We start from the raw sequence: 13,196 nt of genomic DNA on the forward strand, positions 1-13,196 counted from the left end.
ATCTACTCCCACATCACTATCGGTATGGTTCTTAGTGGATGGGCTGTGGATCCACTGCACAATCTTTTTAGAAAGGACACAAGCAGAGGCCGCCCAGGACTTCGAACGCCGCGGCGATCGTTGAACACCATTCGACGCAGACGTTGATGTGGTGGGATACTAATATCTTCTTCACTAATCTGTCAGCATCCGTTCCCGTTCGGTGATTCTGTATCCTCGGAGAAATTACAGACGTCCAGGTCAGTAATCTAATTTCCGTGCTGGCACCTATCACTTGACGGTCCGTGCTAGAGATGATGTCCAGAAGGCGTGTGGGATGAAGATTGGTGATGTCATTAAAGTTCAACGATGATAGCGATTGGGGTGAAGTGATGGGAGAGAAGGATCCACAGTTGGAGAACGGCGGGGAGGGATTGAAAGGGGGATCGCTAGATGAAGCGAGCTGGAAGGGATAGCATGAGCCGTCGTAGATTGACAGGTGGGTGGTTGGATGTGTGAATCGTAATTCTGTGGTTACGGCGATGTGAGTGTTTGTATCGGTGGAAGTGGGGTAGTAATAGATGGTGGTGAGGGTTGATATGCGCAATACATACGACCTCCAACCCCGCCTCAGAAGCTAGGACGAACGTGGCAGAAAATCCATGCACGCGTCTGAATGCAGGCCCATCATGCCAAAAGCAGTGACTCCCTGGCTCCGGATTCTTCGCTCATTCGGGCCGGAACGGGCGGGAGTAGTGCCGTCAATTTCCGACTGGCCTACGGATGACGATGCCTGAGAGTAGGTGCGATTTCTGCCAACTCCAAACAAATTCGCAGTGCGCGCAAATCAACCTCTGTATACTACATTACTTGTGTACAATCTCCCCCCTTCATCAGCTGTGATGACCGTACTAATTCAATGACCACCATAGCTTACACCGTCAATATCGTACGCACCAATTTCTCCCCTCAGTAGTCATTGATGGTATGATACATCGTCGACCACATCCAAAAACCTAATAGTGTGCAACACAAGCCTCTCTCACAAGCGTCCTCCGTGGCGCAATTGGCTAGCGCGTTCGACTGTTAAACCCCAAAGGCAATCGAGAGGTTGGTGGTTCAAGCCCACCCGGAGGAGCAATCTTTTGCATTTCAGGCTGAGAAGGAATGTTTTTTTCGGCGGGATATTGGGGTGACAGAGAATTCGGACTGCGTGGCAGTGGATGTGTCGCGGGGGTCGCTACGTGAGACGGGACGGATCCGTTTGGTTAATGACGAGAAGGTTGAATACTCGAGGGAGAAAAACATACATCTATGGCAGTGGGAATAACTGCCACGAGTCTGAAACGGAGAAGAGGAGGGGTGGATCTCGTTTAGCTGCAGAAAAGACAGTGGGAAGCAAACCAAGGCAAGAATCCCGATGCCACGAGGTGAATTTTCAAGATGCTAACCCAACTAGGTACGCTGTTGGGGGTGGATGGCCGCTCGCTTTCCGCCGGATGTCACACGGGGTCGCTGAAAGTTTGTAATTATCAGGTGAAAATCACACACCGGAGTTCTGGAAAGAGAGACCTTTAACGGCCGATGGATAATTTTCGAGGGAACTTCAACATATCGCCGCGTTCACTCAGCCTGCCGCCACAACTGGTAGTGAAGTAGGGTCACTGTTAATAGCAATCATGCAGAGTTCCGGGGTGAGGGAACATCTTCGAAGCGAGTCGGAAACGCGCGATTGTTTCGATACCTGGCCCACTATCAGGTAGTAGAAAGAGTCCACGTTACTGGTAATCACGTGGACGACCACGCAGCAGCGAACAGCCGCGCCCTGCGTGTGGTTTGTAAAGTGGTGCCAAGAGAATTTTGGAGGTCAATTGATTACAGTATTATCCAAGACATCAAACATCCTCCGTGGCGCAATTGGCTAGCGCGTTCGACTGTTATTCCCACTTCTGTAGTTTCGGCGATCGAGAGGTTGGTGGTTCAAGCCCACCCGGAGGAGTTTCTTTTTTCTCATGTCTGTTCTGCTGGAAGGCTGTGTTTTGAAGGTGCGAGTTAGAATATTCTAGATGGAGGAGCCAAGATGTGTCACGAGTGTAGAATCTAACTTCAAAACCTCGATCGTGTATGTAAGCAGGCCACCTATTGCGGTTACGTGTGGCTACCAAGTAGGATTCAGCTGCTTTTCTTAATTCTACATAGGCTGTCGGCGCTGCAGAGTGTACGAAGTCTGCATGGGTTCCTTCGCCCTGCTTTTAGTCGTCCCGCTTGACATGTTCTAAGTTTCCTATCACTGCTGTATCCTGCACTGTGGGGCTTGGGGCCGGGGGAGGGGCTCATCCATTTTGTTCCGCCGCCCGCGCGCAGCCTTGCTAGACTATGTACCTGGTATAACGAACTCTCGAAAGAAAGCATTCCTGCCCGCTTACGAGGGAGAGATAATCAATTTACTGTCGCATGCGGCCTGTCTAAACTTCAGCACGCCGTGATTTTGCTTAACAAATGGTGGCTTCTGAAATCACGTGTTACGAGGGATCGAGTGATCATATGTGCCAATGGTTTGTGCTCCTGCTTCTACCCAGTTACACACTTTGGTAGTGGCTACAAATGTGTGATGAGGGGTTATTATTCCGTGTGGTGCCCTTTGCGACGTTTTGAAGCAGGAATTACCTACCAGGGGACTTCGCCATCCCTTGATCGTGCACTAATCGTTCGAACCAGCCTCGGTGGTCGTTGGTGTTGGTCGTTCGACAACACAAACGAAACCCCGAGAAAACTCACCCCCCGAAAAAGTGAAAACAGCACATCCGCCAGGCTAACCGCGCGACAGCATCACATTCGCCCACGAAATGTCCGTTCCACGGACCCACCGCCCAGGCGCCGCGACTACAACTGATGCGTCGGCCGCTGCTGGTGTTTCAACAGGATCCCACGAGCTACCGACAGATGCTGTATCAAGCGAAGTTTCCGATACGCAACTGGAGTATATTGTTTATGTACGGCTGCCCTTTCCGCGGCGTGGCTTCGTCAACCCTCCCCAGGTATGACAAGCCCCACTCATATCCTCAGTCAGACCACAATACTTACCGACACTCGCATGATCAGGTGTGCTGGAATGAACAGAAGGAGCGGCATCTCTGGCGTACGGTTATGCGAGAGGACCGCACACAGCCTATCGATTGTAAGTTTTCGAGATTGCCAATGCGTCTTCGGAATGGTCTGCTAATCGCTGTCTAGGGAACAAGCTGTATGGCTTTGAATCTCCGCCGCTAGTATAGAAGATTATTAACAAACAAACATCATAGTGCCGAAGACCTCCAGGTCACCCCGCTCTTTTGCATGCGTGTGATAAGTCTGCTCATCAACCAAGAGCAAGCCAAGCTGATGAAGGCCGCAAGGAGACCGTCTACCTTTACCGCGCCTCGCGCTGGTTCCTCGACGCTGTCTCCAGAATCGGAATTGTTATCACCATCTTCTTCGATCATGTATGAGAAATCCCAACCCGCTTCCACGGATGATCCCGCCTGGGAGTTGGTGTCATCGTTGGAAGAATGTCGTCGAGCGCCGCATAACGTTGAACCGGGGTCTGTGGTCGAATGGGATCTGGATCCTTAGTTACTTCGATCTAGGAGTTTTCATGCTCCGAAATACAGTTTTCGTACGTGTGTGAATGCCCTCAAATACCCTCAAATGGGTGCGACCTGATTGTTGTATCTTATCGGCGTGACAGACTGACGAGGCGATGCGATACCACACCGATGCTCCCTCAAGAATAACGGCGTGGTTCGATTCATTAGTCTTCGAATATCTCCAGTCTTTGTGTCTTAAGTGTTTTCTCTTCATGTCGAGCAACAGAACCACCAGTCGCCCAGAAACACCCACCTCCATCGCCGTTGATATCCCCCGCCCTAGGCGCAAAAAATGAACTTCCGCGTCGGAAACAAAAGAGAAACTCCTCCGGGTGGGCTTGAACCACCAACCTCTCGATGTCGAATATTCACCAGAGTGAAGTTAACAGTCGAACGCGCTAGCCAATTGCGCCACGGAGGATGTTGCATGTTGGAGCTAGCAGAGTGACAGCCATTAAACGTCTAGCTCAGAAGCTTGATTATAACGTCTAGATCTGATTGGAAACCATGGGAGCAAGAAGAAATTGCCGCAGAAACATTCCGAATATGCACGAACAGTTGACACAAGGTGGTATGCCGCGAATAGTTGGTGTGAATATTACACACCGCACGGCAAAGCCAGCCAGGTTATTGTGTCGGAGAGGATGGACACCGAGCCTAATATTTAAGCCGAGATGAGTTTCAATCTGCTTCCTAGCTTTCCGCTCATGTTGATTCTTCCTGACCCGTTCTATTCTCCTGACTGCTGGAATCAATGGAAAGTTTGTCGTTCAAGGTTCGGTGGTGCTCTGTTACTTCATTTTTAAGCAACGACATCCACGTTAAATAGTCCGAATTTCCAGGACCGGGCTTGCTGTATCGCGGGAACGTCTGCTATTATAGTTGTTCGAGCGGTCGGCAAATAATACTTTTGAACACTGATTCTACATACATACAGCCGATTGCCGTGGCCCTGGAGGTCGATGGTAATCGGACGCGACAGTCCTGTCATTTGCGACGAAGGCGGAACTAAACCCTCGTTGCGGTGTTGCCTCCAGAGGACTCCACGCAGTCACTTTCATCATGAGGTGCTACACTACTGATCTTTGTGGTGGTCACTCACGCTGAATCACTCAGGGGATCTTAATAGTCTGTTCAATGTGTGTACCATTATGAGTCACTCGCCCATAACAGTCCACTCCTGCGGAGATAGATTCCCAAAATACATGAACGGTGAAAACAAATTGTATAACTATATTAAAGCGTGCATCCTGACACATACTCTCTATGCACGAAATTAATACTTCCTTACGGATCGTACGGCCGCGCTTTCTTCAATGCAAAGCTGGGTTCCTCCAAGGTATGGTAGGGTTCGACCCTACCAGGGTCAACCCTAAGAAGGTTCATCCGTCTCGGGTTAGCCTTGAACACCTGTCTCGCGTATTGCTATACGTCCAGTGTTCTTCATCGTCCGGTCCGGACGGCCAAAATGCTGGACAGTTCGAGCCTGGGACGGACGGCCCACGGGTCGGTCTACGTCCGGCGGTGGAGGATGACCGTCCAAGTCACGTGAAATGATTTGCCTGATTGATGATTTCTTAGCAGCGATATCCTATGCACCACCTCAACAGTTCATTCCTCACGGCTCCACTAGCTGTGACAAGTAATAGTATTCTGACTCGGACGCCTAATGTGCGGCGGCGACCGGGCCTTATCACAGCGCTGAGCGCTCTAGGCACCATATCATACTCGGCAACCCAAGGTACACGCCTGAAATCAAGTTTTTACCCAACAATTGACGGACTGCCATCGACAGCTGTCTGCGCGTTGTTCGTCTCGTCTGCCTGCTGAAAGAAACGTGGCCCTCACGTGCTAGGCTCGGTCAGGCGCGAGGCACGCCGTCCGTCCTCTTATGAGGCCCAGGACGGGCCGGACAATGGAGAACACTGTATAATACGTCGCGCATAACAAAACAAGAAAAAAGAATACACGAGGCGGGATTTGAACCCACGTCTCCGTCGGCCTTCGCCTGTCGGTTGGGAGGACGGCATGCTAACTACTGCACTACTCGTGTTTCGCATATTACGTGGACGACACTGCAGGACATGAACTGTAGCCTTGGCGTTGTGCCAGAACGGGCAGGTAGTGCTGATCATACGCAGTCTTGTTTGCTGTGGTAATGCAGAAGGAATTGATGAACGCCGGTGCAATTCATTCATATTAGCGCCGCTGTGCGTCCATACTTTTAGAGTCGGGCATTGCGCAATGCACGACGCAGTTAGCCTCCTATGATACCCTACACTTGGTCGCATGCATACGTGGTTCCAAGTTGGGTGCCTGCGGTATTCACGGCGGGGTGAGTGTTGTGGCCACGATGAGGACTAGTAGGGGCAAACGAGGTGTCACGTGAATGACGGAGCCAGTGATGGATCCGCTGCGAGGCCAGCGCTGTATCCACAGCGAAGGCAGCCTGGTATCCATGGCAAGGAGCAATAGCGAGACAAGGTACCCGCGGCGGAGCCAGCACGGAGTTCACAGGGCTGGATTTAATTCACGGGGGTCTTCGTTGGTGAAGGGAACGGTGGACGCCTACGTCGCCATGCAGGAGACCTCATTCACACGTGTGGAGATCCTACTCAGGACTCAGTAGGGGCGGCTAGTAAGGTGTGTTAAGACAAGGATGCTGCGTAGTTCAGGGTGACGGCGATCGGCTGCGTACAGGAGGGATTGCCTCGATGCAAAGGGTTTGACTAGGCGTCTTGCATCGTGGAAAGGGGTTGCTCGATGGGTGCGGTGCATGACTTGGAGCGTCAACACGCACCTGAAGCAAAAGCCTGTTTTCCCGATGCATCTACCCCACGTCATCACCCCACTCACTCCTCCTCTTCTATGTGCACCGAAAATATTCTGACACCGACACAAACACCACTCCTTTATAAACACCCACAACGAACCAACCATATCTCCACAACCATCACCCTCAAACAAGTTACAACAACTACCAAAGAACCCGCACGGACTACAATACAAAAAATGAACGTCTTCAGCGTGATCTAGTCCTGTAAGTAATATGCTACATCGACTGGCAGGAGCTCACGAATAATATTTTATCTCGGTCTAGGTGTCCGACAGGTCGGAATGACCACTCCAATGAGGAAGGGAGGTCACGGCTCTTGATTTCACCACTTAGAACCATTGGAATTCTGGTATCACCCAGTGTTCTACATAGACCAGGCCGGTCGGCCGACCAGACCTGATTTTTTTCTGGTCGGGATACATCCCGACCGACCAGACCTTGCCAGGCTCAGTCGGCCCAAGCCGGCCGACGTCGGGTTAACTGCTAATTCTATCAGCCGCAAAACATTGCTTAGTTTCTAGCGTTTTTTAGAGCATTCGGGATATAACCCGACCGACCGGACCATACCCAAATTTGGTCGGGACTGGTCTATGTAGAATGCTGGTATCACCATTGCCGGGCTCGGTGTACGTCTTAGTAGCGGGGGTGGCATCTATGTGAGGTCAGTGTATTATACTTCCCACATTCACGTGGATCGTCTTTTACTAATCAATTTGCAGACCGAACGAGAACCCCAAACCGAGCAGCAGCCGTATGCAATGGCTACAAATGACATGCTGACTCGCTCAGCGTCGCCGCTTCTGTGGATTATAAGAGATGGAATGTCAGAGCCTAGAGAGAGTTTCTCTGCCGACAGGAAGCGAGAGGTTATGCGTCTTGATCGCGTCTTGATCGGATTGCGAACATGTTCGTAACCAAGTCGAAGGTTGATGCCTTCGCTGTCGTCGAAGAGGTGCGGCCAAATGGTGCACGCATATACTGCGTGACGGAAGGGTCTGAGGAGGGTGCGGCGCCCGAAGGCAGCGAGAGGGGCAATCGAAGTCGCCCCTCCCGCTGTCGTCCAGATACTTACAAAGAACATTAGTAGTCAAAAACTACTATAGGGTTCATCCCCCCGAATCCTAGTGACACCCCGCCGCCGGACACTAAGGGTGTAGCTTCTTCTAACATCATCACTAACCAATTTGTATTCACTTTACTGACTGATTATCCCAATAGCTAAGGATATTGGTACGACTTACCTGTCAGTGATGCAGTTTAATGTCCTCAGGCATCAATAGACCGAGTTGGGGAATAACTTCGGTGGGAACGGACGGATATCTTGGGGAATGGATATAGCGAGATTTGGGTTTTGCTTCTATATATCCCTTTAAATACTCTCTCTGTTGTCGGCTATTGTGTTCTGTGTCAAGCAGTCAAATCACCATCTGTCTCTCACTCGTTCGCTCAGATCCGCTTGACAAAATTACCCTCAGGTTTTTGAGCATTCAATCATCCACTGATGGAATTATCTTCCTGCTGGTGTTTTGTTTGCCCGGCAGATGCAATAGTAATTTGGTCGATAGGATACGCTTTGGTGGCCAACCGGCATAAGCACCGCCGCAGCTTCCAGCGTGAGTTCACGAGACGAGCCGTAGAACTTTAGCACAACCCGTGTTGCGGATCAGATCCGCACGCAGTTAATGCCACAAGTTTCTAGCTAAGTATTGGTGGTGTAAGAGGCGCCGTTTGCGACGAAAATTAATATACCGTCTGCGTGTTCGCCATATACATGTTCTAGCCTGCCGGGCAAAACTAGTATCTCATAAATGGACCGGCCACCCGACCAAGTGACCGGCCCCCGAAGAAGTGACTGGATATAGGAAGTGACCGGACAGTGGGGAAACTTTTCACGGACAGACCGGTCTTTGGGCATATTTGTGAGCAGGTCAGTCTGGCCACAAACTTTCCGGCGCTGGCAAGTAAAACTCAATCGAGTCCCAGCCGAGTCCTGTATAGAAGCCAGCAAACTGATTCCCGAGGCCGAGCTATCCGGCACGATTACACTTCACGCAGCAGCGGCAAAACCATCAACTAGCGAGCGAATATCCATCTCCTGCAATTGCAAGCCCTCACGCTGTACCAGCAAGTGCCGTTGTATGCATGAAGAACAACGTCAAATGTTCAGTCCACTGCCATGCAACGGAATTCGACTGCAATAATCTGTCGAGTTTGGAAACTCGTACGGAAACTGCCTTAATTGATCGTCCTCCTAGAACGCAACCATTACGATCAGTAATAGCAGAAGCTCCAGCTGCCTCCTCCGAACTGTTCAGTATCGATGGATGGAACACTCCACCACCCGCTACTGCTGTTCTACCAGCACCAACATCAGGCCGCCACAGTCTCCGCTCAGGTATCCAAACAGAATCTAGCCAGATAATGGCTCGGCCTACGGCTAAAAGCAACACAAAAAAGGTTATTCAGGGCGGTGGTAGTACCCAGAGAGATGCTGGAGGGAGGAGAGCGGGGGGGAAGTCGGAGAGAAAGGATGTGGGGAAGCCGGACGGGGGTTGAGAAAGCGAAGGAGGGTGAAAACCTAGGTGATGATTCGTAGATTGACTGCGTGAGCTGTGTGGAAAGATTTGAGTGTTGAGTCGATAGAAAACTATTGTGATGTCCGCGTATATGCACATAAATTTGCCCGTTCCACCCAGAATATTTTCTGACTCGGCTGTTCGGTCAGATCGCATATGCAGTCATTTGCCCCGCTGGCCGGTCTATTTATAAAAACCAGTTTTGCCCGGCAGGCTAGAACATAAATAATACCCATGCGTCGCATCGCTGTCTTTGAAGAGCCAGCTTAACTAGAAGGACGCAAATCGCTGGTATCCCACCTTCGTTTCCCATCCGATTATCCCAATCGATAGGCTTTCCAGCACCTTAAACTTCTTTTGTTCGAGGCTCTTTGGGATTTGTACCATCAGTCCAGCACTACGACGCAGGTGGTGCGTCGATTTGGGAATGTCTTCATTACTCCTGTTCAATATCAGCGTAGCATAGTCCCAGCTCCAGGCTTCGATGAATTGGTTATGGTTCAGCCGCCCCTGATCTCTAATGTGTGCTTGCCCTAAGTCACCGTCCACACAGCGATGTTGATGTACCCCACCACTGGCAATTCGAGGCGTGAAATAAGGACACCTCTCGCACCGAATAGCTTTAGAACGCCTTAGGTGAAGACGCAGGAAGCGGCGCGACGAAAGAGTCTTATATGTGGTATCGATGAAGAGAGAGGGGGGGGGCGAGGTCAAGAAAGAGATCAAGATCCATGGTCCGGTATTTGATGAGAGCAAATACCTGTCAATGAGTTACCAGGATAGCGGTCTGCTAGACAAAAATATCACAAACAATGCCACGTGCTGGCATAGTACCAGTGACTAAGTACATAAGTAGTCGATCGTGTAAAGAAAGTTGTGAAGGAGCCAAAGCCTCTGTCGTAAAAGTTGATGTTATTCGCACAGAAAATACTCAGCGATCGAGGCTCTCTAAATCGGGTGTCGTGCATGGAAATCGCCCATCCAGACTTTGGGCTGCCACTCCCCTTCCTTCACAACCACACACAAATCCACTGTCCACCCAACGGCAACCCCACGAACCACCCCGAAGCACGAAACGAACATTCGCGATCCGCCAGTAGCGAAATCCAGAAATCATGCCCATCATGCTATTCGCCACTGCCAGTATGCCTCCGCTTCAGAGACAGCTGACTAGAGACTGATGTTCCTTTCCCAATAGTGTCTGCGCCTGGTCGGAAGCCCCAATCGCTGCACCTGTTTCGTTCGCAAGAGCGTTCATTGTATGTCTCACCAGTTCTTGCTCATGCATACTGCCATTCGAAAGCTCACATGCGCCACCAGTGCACGGCAAGGCCATCCTTGGCAGAAATTACCATTACCTCGACAAGGACTTCTACAAGCCCGATCGTGGACAGAATCGCGGCCACAGTGGCGGTGACCGTGGTAACAATGATCCCAAGCAAGGTACAGTCTCTAAAACCTTCCGCGCTTCCTACGCTGGTTTAGCTGACAGATATTTCAATAGGCTCCGACAGTATGGATCTCCTGACGTTTTATGCGCTGCTGTGTTCGAACTGACGTCGAATAGTCTCACCTGTCACGTTGATTGCATTCCCACTGTGGGCAGTTGGCTATGGTTTCTACTATGAATACGTCCGCGAGAAGACTGCAAAGGCTGCTGAGGAAAAAGCTAAGGAATCTGGTACCTGATCGAAGAAGGCGTAGATTTTCAATACTATAGGGGGTTCACGAGCATGATGAAGCATTCTCGAATACATGGTAAATCATGTGTGAAACCCGCTTCGTCTACCCGGTACCTTCAATGCCATCCGAGAAAAAACGTGCGTGATGCCAAAGCCATGTGGAATACTAAATGGTGAATCATGTGTGAACTCGGCTTCGTCTACCGAAAGCACAGCCGATAGCCCGTTGCTAGACTGCACGCTCCCAAGCATGGTGATTTTTAGGCGTCAAGCTCTCAGGTATGGAGAAAGGGCGTGCCCTAGTCTGAGCGCTGGTGCACTATACGCCGTATTGAGCATGGAGTACCTACTAAAATAATGCCGATGCAATAGACAACGCCTTTGACGCAAACATGGACGAAGAAGTCTGGGTATGAGCGGATTCTAGGTGACCGATAGACAGATATGATGAGAATCTCCCTCTGACCTGGTGGATCCTCTAATATCCTACTGCTCCGGCCCACAAACCACCCCCAGGGTTGCCTCTACTTCAAGATAGTAGCTAGGTTAGGTCGATTATCTGAGCGGAGGTACCGTGATACTACGATTCCGAGGGTTTGTCGTTTTCTCGGTGTGGTGTGGGTAGATCTAAAACGTCAATTTGGAAGCCGATACGATAAGATGAAAAGACGGGGAACTTTTCACTTCAGTGTACCGTATTATCTCGGATAACTGTTGGCTTTTTTTGAGTGGTTAGCGCCGCTACACGCAGGCTTGGCGCGCTTCTTACACGCCGCATTTCGGGTGCTTGGCGCTTAGTCAGTATCAAAATCACTAGCGCAAAGTTTCCGTGATGTTTCTCCACATGCACAGCACCCACTTCAGACCTCGTCTCTCCAGCAGACTGCCACAACATCATCATCTTCAGTGTTGCCGATGTTGGGAAACAGCTCTACAATCATATACCGCTTACCTACTCCTTCCAGTCGCTTGTTTCTTCTCGCTAATACTGGTTCACCTGGAACAGGCATCCTCCCCATGCGCGCTGAGAGAGTGGCCGATGAGCCTGCTGAGGATGCGTTCACTGAACCTTCGCTGGGCACGCCCACCGAACCTGTCAAGAGTACACCACTCAACCTGCCGAGAGCGCCCCGGCCGAGAGCGCGCCTTCCGAGCCTCGTAAGAACGCGCCCACTGTGACAATAACGCGCCCACTGAGCCTGCCATGAGCGCGCTCACTGAGCCTGCCATTAGCGCGCCCACTAAGTCTGCTACTGATGACGCGTCAACCGAGTATGTCGAGAGCTCGCTCACTGTGCCTTGTAGACATCTTTGACGAGCGATCAGTCTGATATTGTTGTCTGTCGTTGTCGGGAGCATCTTGAGCCGTAGATGTAAGAACAAGAGCTGCGAATTCTGATATGACTGTGTCGGCAGGTGCTACTTTCGTAGGAAAAATGACCTCGTTGTTCTCCATTATTGTCTCCGTGATTTCTATCGACTTGATCTTTGTAGGGTGTACTCTACTTGTACTGTAAAGCTCTACATCTGCCATTCCCACGATGCTTCCGCAGTTTCAGCCGCATTAACCTAATCGGCTGATGTTCTGTTGCTGCGCCGGCGCTAACCATATTCACGCTAGTGTGCACTTCTCCGCGTTAGTTCCATTTCAAAAAGCGAACAGTTATCTGAGATAATACGGTAGCTAGTGATACCTTCAATTCGTGGCTCAAAAGACCGGTTCCGGACACATTAGCAATGTCGCGATAGATTGAAGCAAGCGTTGAAACTGCGAGTTGTGTGCCCCACCTCTTTCCACCAAGACCCTTCCACCACACCATCGACATCAAACAACTTACATCATCAGGAACGACATCCCCAGAAACATACTCGACTCCCCAACCTCCAGATACAACAATAATGCCGATGTTCTCCAAGCTTTTTGGCATGGGTAATTACTTCCGTACAGTCAGAATTCTCAACGGGATTAAAAACTGATGTGGTCTCCGTTAGGTGCCTCTTGCGCGGTAGCTGAGGTGTTCCCCAAGCTCAAGCAAGTCTCTATTGCGTCGCGCAATGGAATCAAGTGTGAGTCCCAGCTGCGCCGGCTCATACTATATGGATCACCATTCGGAAGCTTATGCAGTGTATGGACGTGCTAGTTCCCTACTACAAGCTCAGTAGCCGCGGCAGCGTTCGCTATGTTGCCTCGGGACCGGACAAGAACCTCAAAAAGAAACACGATGACGACCACAAGGGTAAGAGCCTTATCCATAGCATCCCGCACTCCTTATTGAGATAGGGTCACTGATGCAGCTATTGACAGGACGCTTGGGTACCACCACACTTCCGCTTTTTCCGCGATACTTATGAACTGACGTCTAGCTGCCCTCCTCGTCGGCTTCGGTATTCCCGGAGCCTGCATGGCAATCGGCCTCTACTCGTGCATCCTCCTAGACAAGAAGCATGCCAACGACAACAAAAAGGGCAAGTCGGAGGCGGAAATCGCTGCCTAGAA

At 50.7% G+C, this 13,196-nt stretch overlaps 2 protein-coding genes and 4 non-coding genes across 6 annotated transcripts; 4 read left to right on the forward strand and 2 right to left on the reverse strand.

The window, feature by feature from the left end:
• Positions 1-1,030: 1,030 nt before the first annotated feature.
• Positions 1,031-1,117, forward strand: BZA05DRAFT_t60. The gene has a single exon. It is a non-coding gene; the product is annotated as a tRNA-Asn (tRNA).
• A 764-nt stretch (positions 1,118-1,881) lies between these two features.
• BZA05DRAFT_t61 lies at positions 1,882-1,978 on the forward strand. The gene has a single exon. It is a non-coding gene; the product is annotated as a tRNA-Asn (tRNA).
• Positions 1,979-2,825: 847 nt separating this feature from the next.
• BZA05DRAFT_442074 (uncharacterized protein) lies at positions 2,826-3,591 on the forward strand (the record flags this gene model as incomplete). The annotated part of the gene is made up of 4 exons (XM_051486721.1): positions 2,826-3,017; positions 3,082-3,157; positions 3,214-3,223; positions 3,282-3,591. 4 exons carry the CDS (start codon positions 2,826-2,828, stop codon positions 3,589-3,591), a joined length of 588 nt encoding a protein of 195 aa, XP_051342511.1.
• Positions 3,592-3,928: 337 nt separating this feature from the next.
• On the reverse strand, positions 3,929-4,026 carry BZA05DRAFT_t79. The gene has a single exon. It is a non-coding gene; the product is annotated as a tRNA-Asn (tRNA).
• A 1,544-nt stretch (positions 4,027-5,570) lies between these two features.
• Positions 5,571-5,658, reverse strand: BZA05DRAFT_t78. The gene has a single exon. It is a non-coding gene; the product is annotated as a tRNA-Gly (tRNA).
• A 6,940-nt stretch (positions 5,659-12,598) lies between these two features.
• On the forward strand, positions 12,599-13,194 carry BZA05DRAFT_416072 (uncharacterized protein; the record flags this gene model as incomplete). Its single annotated transcript, XM_051485357.1, has 4 exons — positions 12,599-12,629; positions 12,692-12,766; positions 12,841-12,936; positions 13,064-13,194. The coding sequence occupies 4 exons, from the start codon at positions 12,599-12,601 to the stop codon at positions 13,192-13,194; spliced, it is 333 nt and encodes a 110-aa protein (XP_051342512.1).
• Positions 13,195-13,196: the final 2 nt, after the last annotated feature.

Source organism: Tricharina praecox (assembly GCF_024521635.1).
Source record: "Tricharina praecox strain CBS 144465 chromosome Unknown BZA05scaffold_4, whole genome shotgun sequence".
NCBI classification, from domain to species: domain Eukaryota; kingdom Fungi; phylum Ascomycota; class Pezizomycetes; order Pezizales; family Pyronemataceae; genus Tricharina; species Tricharina praecox.